We start from the raw sequence: 15,670 nt of genomic DNA, 5'->3' as shown, positions 1-15,670 counted from the left end.
TCCCTCTAGCGGACAATAACGGACTATCTATGTAAGGGAGGCTTAGGTCATTGTGCTAGCAAGTTGTGTTTTTTTTATGTCAGAAAAGCAACAAGTGAATTCACAAAAATGTAAATTCACTCATTATCTACTCACCTTATCCTCCTGGGGCTGCATTCGCGCTTGGATCAAAGTGGACGTTTGGTCATAAACACGGTGTAAAATATGTCGTTTCGAGTAGAATTTGAATGTTGGGGCTTACGGACACTTTAATGACACCACAGAAGCAGTATAGAGGCATTTTATGAATATTTTTCTGCTGTTTTTCTATGTTTGAAGATAATTAGTGAATTTTCATTTTGGGTGAACTATCCCTTTAAAGTAACACTATAACACATATGGAGCAACAGTGCCCTCTGCAGCCATGCATGGTTTTGTTGGGCTCCTTGTCCGAGCAATGTGGTGGTTTTCATGTAGAGAAAAACCAAAGTCAATCAATGTGTTAACCAGAGCTCTGACTGACTGGTCCCATTCACTGAACTGAAACACAGCTGAATGCTGGATATGACTTGCACGTTCTCCGGCTACCTCAGCCAGACGAGCTGCTGCTGTAACAAATACAACAATAACTATTCTTGATATTCCAAAAGTGTCCTTGCGGAATATTGGAGATAAATGCTGTATTGTAATGATTTCTACGACTTGTTAACTAATCTTTAGCTTAGTATTTCTCTAACGTTGTGCCTGATACAGTTAGATCCTGGTAGATCTCTCTTTTCCAAGTCAATGAACCGTCTCACCTATTTTGAAGGTGCTATTTTAAGGTCAAAGATAAGGTGCTTAGTGTTGTTTTGAGATGTCTTCTTCTCTGGTTCCCAGGGCCCTTGTCATGGTGACAGGCATATATATATATATATAAAACCAAAGTCAATCAATGTGTTAACCAGAGCTCTGACTGACTGGTCCCATTCACTGAACTGAAACAAAGCTGAATGCTGGATATGACTTGCACGTTCTCCGGCTACATATATATATATATATATATATATATATCTATGGTGACAGGCACCTGGAAGGTGAACAAATCATGAGAGGGCGTGGAGGACAGAGTAAAACCACATTACCCATGACGCTTTGCTGGATATGTTTTCTTTTTTCCGGATGTAGCATCACATGAATTAACTGTCAACATGCAAGATGGCCACGCATCACAGGCAAAATGCTGCTGGGCGGAGAAAAGTACAGGTGATTTATCAGAGTTGCTTTAGTGCAGTTTGTTCAGTGACGGCTCCACTGAGGGGTTCGCCTTGAGATTGAGCTTTGTAGAGATTTGACGAGGAGCAAAAACCAGCCGGCAAAGGCAGCGCAGATGTTACGAGTCATCACTCAAGCCGGCTAACCTAGCTAGCTTAGCTTCGCTTAGCTAAGGTGTTGGCGTCTGCTGCTAACATTAGCGTCTAAATGACCTCATGCTTTTGGAAACGACTCGCACACAAATACACGTGTAATGCATAATTACAAAACTGTCTCACTCTTTATTTAGCAGTGGCTGTTAATGTGTTGTTTTAGCAGCAGTTTTATGCTTGTGCCGCGTTAACCATAGCTTCGCAACACACTATCCGGGCTCAGTCTAATTGCTGGGAATACGTACGTGCCGCCGTGGTTCTGTCATGCACCCCGCCACGGTGCATTGTGGCCGAATTAAAGCACACTACAAGTACCGGATTTCACCGAGTTTAAAATAATTCTACCATGATCGAATCCCTAAAATAAATCATATTTAGCTCAGCTACATGTTACATTAGCAAACTGCATGTCCTGAGTGCAGGTGCATGAGACCCAGCATGTGGGAGCATCTAAACATGCACAGCTGGTTTGCTAACTCCCCTCTCTGTGTGTCAGGTGTCCTATGTCATTAGAGATGAGGTGGAGAAGTACAATCGAAATGGGGTGAATGCTCTCCAGCTCGACCCAGCTCTTAACCGGCTCTTCACCGCTGGGAGAGACTCCATCATCCGGATATGGAGCGTCTACCAGCACAAGGTAACACTTCTTTTCCTCCGAATCTGTGAGAAACTGGAAAATCCTCTGTGCTATCAGACAGCTGTGCTTTCAAACACTTGATTATTTCCTATAATTGTTACTGGCCCCTATGCACAATGTGTTGGGTTTCAGGGTTACGTGTTCAGTATTTTTAAATATTCGTGATAATTTGCTTGAATAACTCGTCTGTTTAATGGAGTGCATGCGATATCTGTAATATTATCATCTTTGCACTAATAATCCTTTTGCACTGTCCATCTTTTATGGTATTGACTGGTTGCACAGACTCCGTAGACACACACTTCTGTACTACTGTAATTCTTGAGTGCTTTTCTTGTCCCATGTGTGTGTTTTAAGCCACTGGATGTCTACATTTCCTTTGGGATCAATAAAGTATCTATCTAAGTTTCCCTCTGTTTCGCCGTAGCAGGACCCATACATTGCCTCAATGGAGCATCATACAGACTGGGTCAATGACATTGTTCTCTGCTGCAATGGAAAAACATGTGAGTTTCATGACTTGCTTCGGTTTTAATTCAAGTTTAGACACTGTGCAGTTTAGTTTCAAGCTCTGAATTTTACGTTCTCCTTTGCTCATTGACTCTTCTGTTTTTAGTGATATCTGCCTCATCGGATACAACAGTCAAAGTGTGGAATGCACATAAAGGATTCTGCATGTCCACGTTACGAACACACAAGGACTATGTGAAAGCTTTGGCTTACGCCAAGGACAAGGAGCTGGTAGCGTCGGCGGGTCTCGACCGGCAGATCTTTCTTTGGGATGTGAACACACTAACAGCCCTCACTGCTTCCAATAACACTGTAACCAGTGAGTAGTGCTTGTGTGACCGCTTTGCGTCTCTCTTGCCAACAAACTACAGTTTTGATTACAATTGTACGCAGACTTGGGTGTATACATGCATTTTTCGGGTGGAAGAAATTCTACAACGTATTCTGTTTTGCTTGCCACAGCGTCCTCTTTGAGTGGGAACAAGGACTCTATCTACAGTCTGGCTATGAACCAGATGGGCACAGTCATAGTATCTGGATCCACAGAAAAGGTCTGTGACACTCATTCTAATAGATCAATTCATGTGGCATGTTACATTCTCAACAGTCTTGATGATTACAGGGGAACACTTAAAGAAATAAGGAAAACTGTGGCTACAGAAGTCCAGTTATTATGAAACCTGGAAACACTTAAATTGAAACGTTACTTTATTGAATATGTTGTTTTTAATTCACAATGAAACACTAATCTCTTACGCCCTTTGCTTTTTTCTCATTATTTTCCCCTGTCAGGTTCTTAGAGTGTGGGATCCTCGAACGTGTGCAAAACTAATGAAGCTAAAAGGTCACACAGACAACGTCAAGTCGTTGCTGTTGAATCGAGATGGCACTCAGGTGAACTGTGTGACTTAACCAGTGGTTGGCAGAGCCTTAATAAATATATTCTGAATGTCAATCAGCTCCCGTCTTTTTCCCCCTAAGTGCTTGTCAGGCAGCTCCGACGGGACCATCCGCCTTTGGTCCCTCGGCCAACAGAGGTGTATCGCCACCTACCGGGTGCACGATGAAGGGGTGTGGGCCCTGCAGGTCAACGAGGCCTTTACACACGTCTACTCTGGAGGCAGGGACAAAAAGATCTACTGCACTGACCTGCGTAACCCTGACATTCGTGTGCTCATCTGTGAGGAGAAGGCCCCAGTGCTCAAAGTAAGAGAACATAACAAATTATTTTTGTGCAAAAATGGTGTAAATAAAATGCAGTATTTAATGGACTAATATTAAGTAACTTTTCTGGAAATGTACTAGTAACATGTACAGGTTTTGTCTAAATGCTGGCCAATGCTTTCACCTGGTGTTTGTGCACAGGGTTGATGTAAATACTGAGTCTGATAGTTTCGAGTTTTATCCTTTAATTATATCTGCATTTTAGCATGCGTTGTCTACCAAAAGTTACGTGCGCTTTTTTTTTATTAAGACCTATGGCCCGGAATAAAAACACACTCGAAAACCTGAGAGTTGTTAAAAAACTGTTTGGCTTTCTTTGTAAATTGTTTTTTACTGAACTTCAGGAACATCTTCAAAGAACAATAAAGCCGGCAAACTTGCCAAGATCTACTCCTTCACATCCTCTTCCTCAAACATGTCTCGTACATGCATATGATTCATCTGGTCAAAATGGGTTAAGCAATAGAAACCAACAAGTGCATGTAACTGTACAGGTATTCATTTCAAATGAATGGATTTCTTGTTTTTTCATTGAGGCTTGTCGTATCTGTGCTTTGAGGGCAATTGCAGCATCTGTTTTAAAGAAAGTTGTGCTGACTTGCATTTTTAAGATAAAAAGAAGTCAGAATAATAAACCTGGGACTCTCCTCCGTCATTTGTGTGTTCATAGCTAATCGTTAGGAGTCATCCAACCATTTTGCTGCCTTTCCCTTTTGCTCAGATGGAACTGGACAGATCTGCTGACCCACCTCCTGCAATCTGGGTCTCTACCACCAAGTCATCCGTTAATAAATGGGTAAGCATGCGTGACACCTCTGGTATCACTGGGCAACTGTCGTACGTAATGACCTGAACACAGTGTAGATACAGACTCGTGCATGTGGCAACACCTAATGCTCTTTGGCTCTAATCCTCCTGTAATGTGTGTAGATATTTAAACCAGATTTGCTAGGGGGGAGATACACTGAGGATAATTGCATTACATTAATCACAGATATTGCCGAAAGGAAGAGAGAGAGAGAGGAAGCGAGTGTTAAAATCCAGGAAAATCTCTGATAATTATGTTCTGTGTGCAGTCATTAAAGGGAATGCACAACTTCAGATCTTCAGGGGAGTATGACAATGACTGCACTACCCCTCTGACACCACTGTGTACTCAGCCAGAGCAAGTCATTAAAGGTAAACGTGTGTTTTTCTTCTATCTGAAACCAGTTTTCTATAAATTAGTCTTTGTTTTTTTTTAGTAGAATTGTCTGTTGCGTTCACAGGAGGTGCCAGTATTATCCAGTGCCACATTCTCAATGACAAGAGACACATACTTACCAAAGATACCAACAACAACGTGGCATTCTGGGATGTTCTAAAGGTAAATCCATGCTGTCTTTATGTTATTCTAAGTATGTAAGAGTGTGATTGCAGCTCTAATGCTTTCATCCATTTCATAATGAAACTTACAATAAAATTATTGTTAATCACAACACTTGCCACTCTGAGAGGAATCTATATCTTCAAGAAAACAATTTGTGAGAACTAATAATAAAAGTTGTAGTATTACAATCAAAGGGGTTAGAGTATGGAACAACTGTGATGCAAATTGAAAACATGGCCAACATTAAATACATTATAGGGCTGTCAAATGATTCATATTTTTAATCAAATTAATCTCAGGGTAGCTAAATAGCTGAAAAAATCATTTTCTATATATATTGTTGCAGGGATGGAAATATAAATGACAGAAGGCAGATATATATATTTGTTATAAAGTCCAAATGATAGTTATTAAGATTGAAAAATCTAACTAAAACATACCATAAATAAATGTGGCTGTCTCTTTGCCTCAGAGCAAACATAGGATGATGTTATTTAGAGCTTTATTTTCTTTAAAAAAATTGAACACTGCTTCTACCCATCGGTAGAAGCAGTGATCTCTGATCGCTGATCTCTGAGCAGCTCAGACCAGAGAAACTCTGTGTTTCACTGTTCTTCTACAAAGTCACTGACCGGCTGCTTCACGTGAACGAGCTCTGATTTCATTCTTTTTAAGCCTTTTCAGACAATTTATTTCAACATTTATTGTTCAAGGTCCCTTTTTTCTCTTATTTTCTTGTATTCATATTTTGTTATTTTAAACGTGTTCGAAATGACAAAGCAAACTAACTTGCTATCTAACAAACTGGTGATATCTGTGGTTTTAATTGATGTTACTTTTTTCTTTTACCTCCAGGCTTGCAAGGGCGAAGACTTGGGGAAAGTGGAGTTTGATGAAGAGATAAAAAAGCGTTTCAAGATGGTCTATGTGCCAAATTGGTTCTCTGTTGACCTGAAAACTGGGGTGAGTGACAAACCTGGCTACAAAAGAAGTTTTCATCTGTCAAGCAGTTGCAACTCCTCTCTGAGCCTGGTTTATAGTCTTACATTTGTGTGTTGTTTGTTTGGTGCGGAAAAGATGCTCACTATCACATTGGATGAGAGCGACTGCTTTGCTGCCTGGGTGTCTGCAAAGGATGCAGGGTTTTCAAGCTCTGATGGATCTGACCCAAAATGTAAGATATCTGATGAAATCACATGTTATATGCAAATGAAATTGCAGAACCAATGTTTTAACTCACATGACTTTAACACTTGGTCTTCACAGTGAACCTGGGTGGACTGCTGTTGCAGGCTCTGCTGGAGTTCTGGCCCAGAACTCGCATCAACCCCATGGACGAGGAAGAGAACGAGGTGAACCATGGTAGGGAGATCTTATAAATTAAATTTGCTTTTCTTTCTTTGTTCTTTCTTTGCCTCAAACACACATGCACTCCCTACTTTCGTCAATGAATGCTGGTTGTCCAAGGATACTTTCAGTTTTACTAAAAGCAGGGCTGTTCTTGTGTCCGCAGTGAACGGAGAGCAGGAGAACCGGGTCCAGAAAGGAAATGGATATTTCCAGGTGCCACCACACACACCAGTAATCTTTGGTGAAGCAGGAGGCAGAACACTGTTTAGGTATTTGTTCAGTTAGACTTTTTCCTGTCAATGCCGACTAAATGTAAAAGTGCTGCTGTGCACTTCATTGTGTCACCTTGTATCATCTTGTTCTAACACTTGTCACATTGACTCTTTTTATAAATGTTAATAGTTGACTCTCTGATGTTAATAGTTGACTCTCTGACGGCATCAGCTCCTAAATGTCTCTCATGTCATGTATTTTTCAGGTTGCTATGTAGAGATTCTGGTGGAGAGACTGAATCTATGCTGCTGAATGAGACAGTCCCACAGTGGGTTATTGACATAACTGTAGATGTGAGTATTATTTCTGTCTCCTTACACATATTAATAAGGAACAGTCTCTTCAGAAAATGTCTGACAGTGTTTATCTTTTCTTTTTTTCCTTTCAATTCCTCTAATTTCACCTTCTGCGAAATGCTTGAACTTCCTTCTCTGCTACCTTTTTTCTTTCTTAGATGGCATGTGCAACCTATCATTAAATGAGGACGCTAATGTGTATTTGTACAGTGTGTGCATACTGTTTTGTGTATGCACAAGCTTATTTTACAGAGAGGGGGATTCAAAATAAAATTGGCATTTATAGTTTCATATTCCAGCAAAGGTTGACACCATCTTGTATCAGATTTATTATTAACTTCATGTTAACTACAGCGAAAATCTGGTGCTATTTATGTTGTTTACTGGAACTATGGGAAACCTCTCAGGGTTATGTATCCAAGAAAAATAATTACTAACTTTTGAGATTTAAATGGGGGGGGCTAAAGTGACTTTCAGTTACTGTGTTACGATTTTGGCCGTAAATGCAGCAATGTTAAAATTGATTTTGAATATTACAGCTGTACTTCTCAGAAATTTTATAAATTGCGACGTTTTTAAATTTAGTTTTTTTCTCTAGGTGGAAAGCCATATTTTCTAAGACCTTCCATGTGCTTGTCATGTTTTAATGCAGTATATTAACATGAACTGTTTTATCCTTCTATTGCAGAAAAATATGCCCAAGTTCAATAAAATCCCATTCTACCTCCAGCCCCATTCCTCTTCTGGTGCAAAAACTCTGAAGAAGTGAGTTCTTTTCCTCATTGTTTTCATTGTTGTGGAATTGGTAAAAATGTCTGTTTCTTCTAACACGTGAAGCACTGAGCAGAACCACAAAGGTCTACAGCATGTTACACCAGGTCTGCTGAGAGCTGATTTTACCTCCTGTGCCCTCTGCAGGGACCGTCTCTCGGCCAGTGACATGCTTCAGGTTAGGAAGGTGATGGAGCATGTCTACGAGAAAATCATTAACCTTGACAACGAGTCGCAGACCACCAGCTCCACGGCCAATGACAAACCCGGGGAGCAGGAGAAGGAGGAGGACATGGCCATGCTTGCCGAGGAGAAGATTGAGCTAATGTGTCAAGACCAGGTGAGCACAAACGTCCTTGACATTACATACTTGCTGAGTGTCCATATCGGGGCTGCATCCTTCAGAGGATGCGGTCTACCTGGCCCGTGATGGAGCAGTCTTAGTGGGCCATGCTGACGGTCTGCTCTGCTTTTAATGCCTCTTGGTTTTATAAAGCGTTGGCTGTGTGGTTAAGTAGAAGCATGATAATCAATGTTGCAATCCTGGGATAGGATCCACCCATTGGAGCCTCAGTTTCTCTGGGATGAAAGGATGCATTTGTCAGCTGCATTTGAAGGAGCCTTCGAAATGGGACTATGGATGCCCCTGTATTGAGACACAGCTGTTGAAAGTAGATTTGGTGCATCCTGAATTTTTGTTAATTCATTAACCTCTTTGTTATTTTTCTCTGACCCAGGTTCTGGATCCCAACATGGACCTGCGGACAGTTAAACATTTTATCTGGAAGAGTGGCGGGGACTTGACGCTTCACTATAGGCAGAAGTCCACGTGAAAGTCGTCATTTTTGAAACAAGAACTCTGTCATTTGCCAATCACCACCCACCTCTGACATGTAGTACCCTAAACCCCATTGTGTGGTCAAGAGTCGCTGTATCAATGAGAATCCAGTAACATATGTGAGGACGTGGCCTCATGGTGTGTCATAGGGAACTGACCAGAACAGGCCCGAGCAGCCAACAGACACCTGGGAAACAAGTGGTCTATGTTTCTTTTTTAAAGTTGAAGAACGGACTCTAATGGGTTATATTATTTCGGTTCGGTTCATTTTTTTCTCTCAATTTGGCCGCTAAGTTTGTTTCATTCCTCCTGACTGCCATTTTGTTTTGAAGCGATCGTGTTTGTGTGTGTGTGTGTGTATATGCACATGGATGTAGTAGACTGTTTTAGTACATTCCAGAAACTGTCCTTGTTCTACAAACACTCCACAGCCGTCTCAGCAGTGTCACCACTTTAGGAGTACACTTGGTCTCTGGGTAGCATCACAATCCCTAAAAATCAATCCTTTCGTTCTGTTGTCGTCATCGTACATCTGAGCTTGAACTTAACCTTGGCTTAGACGTCTAATCATTGAACTTTGCTGACAACCGCACTTGTCTTTGTCTTTTCTGTTTAGCTGTGCTGTTCTCAATGGACTGAATGTTATTTTTTGTAAATATATGTACAACATTTTTTTCAGAGGTGTAAAGGGGTTGCTGCAGTTCTATTCTGTTGATGTACAGTTTACTTTAAAAAAAAACTAAAAAAAAAGTTATTTTTCAAAATCCCTAGAGCACATTCGTGGTCATGAAGTTAAATTTGACTTGGATGTTATGAGTTGTATTCGCTACAACCAAGAAATTGCAGTTTACTCTTTAAGAATGTCAGTAGTCGTTCAAGTCATCTAAGCGATTTGGCAATTATATACAAGGCATATTATATCTTAAACAATAACTAATGCTTACTCCTCATTCTGTACTCAGCTCAGGAGCAGTGACTCTGCTGACAGTGAGGGTTTTTCCTAATGTACATTTTCTTTTAGATTCAATAGGAGTTCAATGAAACATAAATATATGTAACTTGAAGGGGGGGAAATCTCATCCAAGAGAATATATGAACATTCAACCACTGTGGGAAATTCACTAAAGTGAAATAAACTCAGCTTCCCATTTCTCTTGGTATGTCACCAAGCAGAACAACAGATCGTTTCATTGTACATGTTCTTGAGTTAATTTTGTAATGAGGAGTGTGAGTGTGTAAAGCTGTCATGGGGGGACGCGTAGAGTGAGCTCTAATTGGCCAAAAACAGGATGGGTAACATAATTAGGCCATAACACTGCAATATCCCTGTTGTAATAACTTGTCAAATATGTATATTTTAGGCATTCAGAGAAATAAATTGGAATGGTTTAACAATGACAGATTTATGGTAATTATAAATGGATGTTTTCTTAAGGTTGTAACGTGTTCAGCTGATGAGTGTGAAATAAGAACAAACAAATTCCTTTTTTTTTTAAAGTGATATGATTGTTTAACCTTTTAAGATTCACCCATCTCACATTCATCAAAAGACTCTGCACTCATTCCTAATAAAACAGACAAACCATTGATAATATCTGAAAAAATACTTTTCCTTATTTTACACACTAGCACCAATTTTGACAGTGAAAAAGAAGCAACTCCCTAGAAAAAAACTAATTATTACCCTACAGTAGAATTATCACGTTACCAGACTTCTTACATATCTCAAAAGACTTCTCTATTGAATTTACATGATAAAACACATTGTAGTCAGTCAGTTATTGTGTACTGTTGCATAGATTACAAGGTGAAAATAGTGTAAAGTAAAACAGGGGACATAACATCAGCAGTCAAATGTTTTTTACACTGATCACTGACTATGGAAGATTAAATAAAAATAAAAGACAAGCATATAAAATGTACTGACATCAGATCTGTTGTAAAAGCGTGTGCTAACTGGTTAAACATAATTTAAGTGGACAGATATTTCCCTCATCCCCAGACTGAATATTCTAAAACCAGACAATTGTACATGTTCCTCTTTAAATTAGCTGTTTTTAAAATCTATATTATGAGACTCATTTAATTGATAATGCTTCTTTAAAGCACACCAACAATAGATATAACTCTGCACCTTGAGAGTTGCAATTTATCTAAACTAAAGGATATTGAAACTTTATAACCTTTTACGAATATTAAAAGGTAAAGCTGTTTTTACTGTAGTTGATGCCTGATGTGTTTTTTCATATATTACATGCTTATCTTTGGAAGTATTCAAGTATTCATCACATTAGCCTCCCAGAAAAAGAAAAAAAAACTTGTCACAATGTAAAATCTAAAGAGTTGACAACATTACATCCTTTTTGGCTAAAATAGTTAGCTGTAACTTAAAATTTTCTCATGTTAAAAAAAACAACAGGATATTTCTACAGTGATTCAAAGTATATGTTTACATGTTAATGCCGTAGCTGGTTCCTGTAGTGTTACTAACCTGATGGTTAACAGTCCTGTTAGATAATCAGTGTACAATTGGGAAGCTTTCACTTGTCTGTCCTTAATACCCCCTCTAGTGATTCCTATAAAAGGTGATTGTCAGCTTACTTTGCATTTTTGTACTTTGTGTTAAAGCCTGATACAAGCTCACTCAGCGGGTGTCTCTTCTGGTTCCTCCTCATCGTGCCCATGGTTGCACGGCTGAGCAGGAGCCACATCTAGAGGCTCAGCAGGCTCCTCCACTGGCTCCTCCGCTGGCTGTGCTGCATCTTCGACAGCCTGAGCAGGAGAATCTTCTGCTGTCGACTCATCAGCGGCGGGAGATTGGAGGAGATCAACGGGAAGTGGGGAGGGAGGGTGCTCGGTGGGGACAGACGGATTAACGGGAGGTTCGGTTGTGTCTACGGGGAGAGACAACCCACCCATAGGTAGACTTGGGCTCTCATTAGACTCCATGAGAACGCTTTGTGGTCCAGTGGACTCTGTGACCGGCTGATGTGGTTCCGCTGGTGGGATGCCTGAATCAGACACAATGTCAGTGGAAGCGAGAGCAGACGTGAGCTCCATGACTGCCTGCGAGCTCAGCTCTTGTGAATCAGGCTGGTTGTCTGCTGATGATGACAGCAGTACACTGTCCTCCAGCTCCTCTGTACAACAGGGAAACAAATATAGTCAGGAATAGGTGGCTGACAGAACAGCATTTTCATCTGACAAATGTTGACATGAAAGCAGCTGGACAATTTAATGAGCTGCTGCTGTGATAACTCACCAATGCCAGAGATGTCAGTGTCCTTCTCCTCATGCATAGTCAGTGCCGTTTCGGTCATGTCTATGGATGACATGGACAGATCCAGCCTGTCCACCACATCTGCAGCGTCAGGGTTCATCACTGCCACTTCAGACTCTGAGAAAGCAGGTTAAAACAAACACAAGGCAACGGCTGCTAAGATTTTCCTGAACACATGGGAAACACCATCAAATGACGGCAAATTATTGTTGTAATTACTCATCTATAAATTCTGTATAATATGAACTGACCAGGGTCTGGGACTGTCTGGATGGGAGGAGGTAGAGCAGCTTCCTGCAGGAAGACCTTCTCCACATCCAACACATCTTCACTCTGGCCTGAAGGTGCCATTAAAGGTGCCTGGAAACAAACACAGGTTAACTGTTGGTTCTCAGTGAACATTATCAGACAATCAATGTGGATGTTTAGGCAAACTGAGGAAATACCAACATAGATCATAACTTTTATTATCTTGTCTCTGTAATCTATTAAATACATTAAATCTGTAAATTGATTAATCTGGAATAAAAGGATGAACAGAAATGAACTGTTTAGTTCATTTTACTTCTGTTTACTTCAGGAAACTATAACATAATAATAAAACATACTCATGGAATATTTTTTAGATTTTTTGGTTATGAAACATTTGCTCAATCAAAACAGATACATAAACAAAAATGACGTGAATTTAACATTTACCTCTGTGAATCCATGTGCAGGCAGTGTTGGAGAGGGATTCTCCTCAGGAACAGGGATGGGAGGCTTTGCAGTTGATATGTCTGGATTTGCCGGGATTCGGTGCAGGTAACCATAACCAATGCCACATCCCAAACTAAGAGGAACAAATTTTATACCATTAAATATTACAATTTCATATATACACATTTTTACAACAAAATGTGTATATTACTAATGTAAATAAAAGGACAACTGACTTTGTTCCTGATGAATGACTTAAAAAATGTAATAAATCCACTTTAAACATTAGGAAGCAAACACAAGACTGAATCTGGATTCAACTTTGTCTTCATTTAGCATCACAACAATGGTTGTGAAGAACGTTTTATCTTGTTTCAGTGGCGAGTTCCATCTTGATCCATCAAATACTCCTGACCCACAAAGATGAATTTATAGAAGATGAATTCACTGGTATTCTCAGTGTGTCACTGTGACTAATCCACGCTTATTGATCTGTGTGTGGCCTCCTACCTGCCCTCTCCTCCCCACGCTCCATTCGGTGTGACCACCACCTCTCTGCAGGCATCCGTTTGTATGTTGTACACCAGCAGCTTCAGGGGTTTCCCTTCATGGGCCTCAATCAGTGAAAAGAAGTCTTCTGACTGGAAATCAGAAGCTCGGAATTAACATTCAGCTTTCAAGATCACATTAAACACAACTTTTAAAAATCCCACAAATGATCTCTAATGCACTGACGTATGATATCAAAATAAATCTTACATCTTGCAACAATTGATCCGCTCCAACAATGTAGTCAGTGTGTGGCTGGAGCCCTGCCAGTACAGCAGGTGAACTAACTTCCACATCCTATGGAGAAAAGACAATATTAAGCTATTATGTGATGAGGTCATGGGGAAAGAGACAGATCAGTGGGTTTTACTGGTTCTCATTGAAGCTACTGACCAGGACATGCCACACATTCTCACTGGCTCCTTGGTAGCTGCAGAAGCGTACACTGGCCCCCAGCAGCCCCTGTCCTCCCCACATGCTGCTGGGCACCACCTCCACCTCTCGGACTATCGTGCTTTTAGTGCTGTACACCTCCATCTTCACTGCTTTCTCCATGTTAGCCTTCAGGAGCTCCTTCAGCAGGTCGTTTTCCTCATTCTGTTGTGGAAGGGGTCAAAAGTCAAACTATCTATTACACTGTTCCTACACAGTATAGTGTATGCATGTATTTTTAATTATCATGCACGTGCTTAATGTATCACCATCATTGTGCTAAGTGACCTCAGAGTTTATTAAAACGTAATCAATAAACTTACAAGTCTCCTATTGTCCAGAGACAGAATGAAGTCAAAGAAGGGCTGCAAGCCGGCCGACTCTGCAGGAGAATCCGGCTGCACCTGTCAAAACCAGACACAAACATTTAGATAACATGTTGACCTTTATCTTTAAACTGTTAAAATATTACACATTAAATAGTATTTGTCAAAATAATTGTCTAATAGTTCAAATCAATGAACAATTTATTGTTATTTGTTTCGTTGATGGGCTGAGTGAAACAATATCAAGATAAAAAAAGTATATGAATTATACAATATATATATATATACATATTTATTCAACATTGGGTAAGCACAGTGAGGCGGTATATCACATAATTGATCTCAGATAAGTTAAATGTTTTGCTGTTTATCGAGTGTTTGTCATCCTGATAAAGAAGAAGAGTTTAAAACCACAGCCTTCACTCAGGAGAACAACATGTACATATATCAATATCGACTGATTGACTGTATTTGTTTGTAATTTGGCTCCGCCCCATGATTCTAATCATCATTTAGTTTTCCCAGGGGCCAAGAACGTCACATAACTGGTTCTATTTACAATGTCATAGAACACAGGAGGGCAAAGAATGTTTCCAATAAAGATCAAAGCGATGAACCTTTGGCATTTTCGAGTAATCTCTCTTGATCGATTCTTAAGTTAGTCAACTAATAACGTCACTGAGCTATTAGGAAGAGTTGCAGCATATTCATCAGTAAAACGTATTTTCTGTAATTCATTGAATCGGTCGAAACATAAGCTTTTGGAAACGTCTTTGTTTCATGTTGGTCAGTGAAGTAATTTAATGTTTCAGACCTGGAGGAAGAAGCTCTTTAAGGCAAGTAATAGTTTGGATTAAATGAAATAAACCAGTGAAAGCTGCACTGGCATTAATCACCCCTCTTGTTCAAACAGGTAAAGTTGCCACATCGTCAGGTTGAACCGGTGGGTGAGCAGCAGTAGCTCAGCTAGCTGTTAGCATACAGTACGATTCCATGATAAGCTGCTGCTAACGCTGCTTCAGCCCCAGAAGAAGAATACTTACTCCGTGTACGTGGTATCCATACGTTCCTCCTTCAGCTACCTCTGAGCTCTGAGACAAACCCATTTCTTTCACTTACTCCTCTAAAATATGAAAATTGCAAGAAGATAACAGGAGCGTAAGAATGATCAAGGCTCACAGCTGGCGGCCATCTTGTTTGTAGTCAAAACCAATCGATCACCGCTGCCATCGAACATAGTGAGCGTGCGCGTTGGCGTGCACGTTATTGAGTTATTAAATTACATATAGAACCTTAAGTTATATATAGAACCTAATGTACTGTATTTATATTTTATATAAAAAAAAGTCTTAAAATAATTGTAACAGACATGCTGCACCTGCACTGCATCCAGTCTTCTGTTTATCCTGCTTTTTATTTCAACTGTATTAAGGATCAATAATTTGTATTTTGAAAGTACAAGTATTGGTCAGGCTGAATTGTAAATATCCTGTCTAAATGCATTGTGGGGGTGTCGGTGTGGCCTCCCTGTATAATGATGCTGGTGCTTCCTGTGAAGACTTTGCTGTAAATATAAATGCCAGGTGTGAAAGCAGGGTGGTGCGTCATACGGAGAGCGGGTCAGGTCGGTCGGGCATCACTTCTGTTGGTTGAATCTGCTGCACGTCTGCTGAGAATGACTTTGTTTTTGTTTGTGGGTGTCATGGAGCTTTTAACTATGGAAAAATCAGT

At 40.2% G+C, this 15,670-nt stretch overlaps 2 protein-coding genes across 3 annotated transcripts; one reads left to right on the top strand and one right to left on the bottom strand.

Moving 5' to 3' along the window:
* Positions 1-1,138: 1,138 nt before the first annotated feature.
* On the top strand, positions 1,139-10,051 carry LOC133968416 (WD repeat-containing protein 48). 2 transcript variants are annotated; one of them, XM_062404417.1, is made up of 18 exons: positions 1,139-1,224; positions 1,882-2,022; positions 2,453-2,528; positions 2,639-2,851; positions 2,995-3,083; positions 3,325-3,426; positions 3,514-3,738; positions 4,478-4,552; positions 4,833-4,935; positions 5,025-5,122; positions 5,981-6,088; positions 6,203-6,299; positions 6,392-6,487; positions 6,639-6,744; positions 6,954-7,041; positions 7,733-7,809; positions 7,963-8,155; positions 8,553-10,051. In XM_062404417.1, the coding sequence occupies exons 1-18, from the start codon at positions 1,177-1,179 to the stop codon at positions 8,646-8,648; spliced, it is 2,031 nt and encodes a 676-aa protein (XP_062260401.1). In that variant the 5' UTR covers positions 1,139-1,176; the 3' UTR covers positions 8,649-10,051. The 2 variants fall into 2 exon arrangements, with proteins under 2 accessions (XP_062260401.1, XP_062260400.1); XM_062404416.1 differs by having other exon boundaries at positions 2,450-2,528.
* On the bottom strand, positions 9,648-15,129 carry gorasp1a (golgi reassembly stacking protein 1a). The gene is made up of 9 exons (XM_062404423.1): positions 14,983-15,129; positions 13,937-14,017; positions 13,575-13,778; positions 13,392-13,478; positions 13,143-13,273; positions 12,633-12,765; positions 12,185-12,293; positions 11,916-12,050; positions 9,648-11,793 (listed from the first exon to the last, which is right to left on the bottom strand). The coding sequence occupies exons 1-9, from the start codon at positions 15,043-15,045 to the stop codon at positions 11,294-11,296; spliced, it is 1,443 nt and encodes a 480-aa protein (XP_062260407.1). The 5' UTR covers positions 15,046-15,129; the 3' UTR covers positions 9,648-11,293.
* Between the last annotated feature and the right edge of the window lie 541 nt (positions 15,130-15,670).

Source organism: Platichthys flesus, chromosome 14 (assembly GCF_949316205.1).
Source record: "Platichthys flesus chromosome 14, fPlaFle2.1, whole genome shotgun sequence".
Lineage (NCBI taxonomy): Eukaryota > Metazoa > Chordata > Actinopteri > Pleuronectiformes > Pleuronectidae > Platichthys > Platichthys flesus.
This window is presented reverse-complemented; position numbering and strand designations above follow the sequence as displayed.

Excerpts from the sequence above, each read along its gene's own strand:
- LOC133968416 (XM_062404416.1), top strand. The coding sequence starts at position 1,177 with ATGGCCACGCATCACAGGCAAAATGCTGCTGGGCGGAGAAAAGTACAG. Across the intron at positions 4,553-4,832 it reads AGTCATCCGTTAATAAATGG|TCATTAAAGGGAATGCACAA; the intron begins GTAAGCATGCGT and ends TTCTGTGTGCAG. Across the intron at positions 5,123-5,980 it reads CATTCTGGGATGTTCTAAAG|GCTTGCAAGGGCGAAGACTT; the intron begins GTAAATCCATGC and ends TTTTACCTCCAG.
- gorasp1a (XM_062404423.1), bottom strand. The coding sequence starts at position 15,045 with ATGGGTTTGTCTCAGAGCTCAGAGGTAGCTGAAGGAGGAACGTATGGA. Across the intron at positions 13,779-13,936 it reads CTCTGGACAATAGGAGACTT|AATGAGGAAAACGACCTGCT; the intron begins GTAAGTTTATTG and ends CTTCCACAACAG. Across the intron at positions 12,051-12,184 it reads CCAGACAGTCCCAGACCCTG|AGTCTGAAGTGGCAGTGATG; the intron begins GTCAGTTCATAT and ends CTGCTTTCTCAG.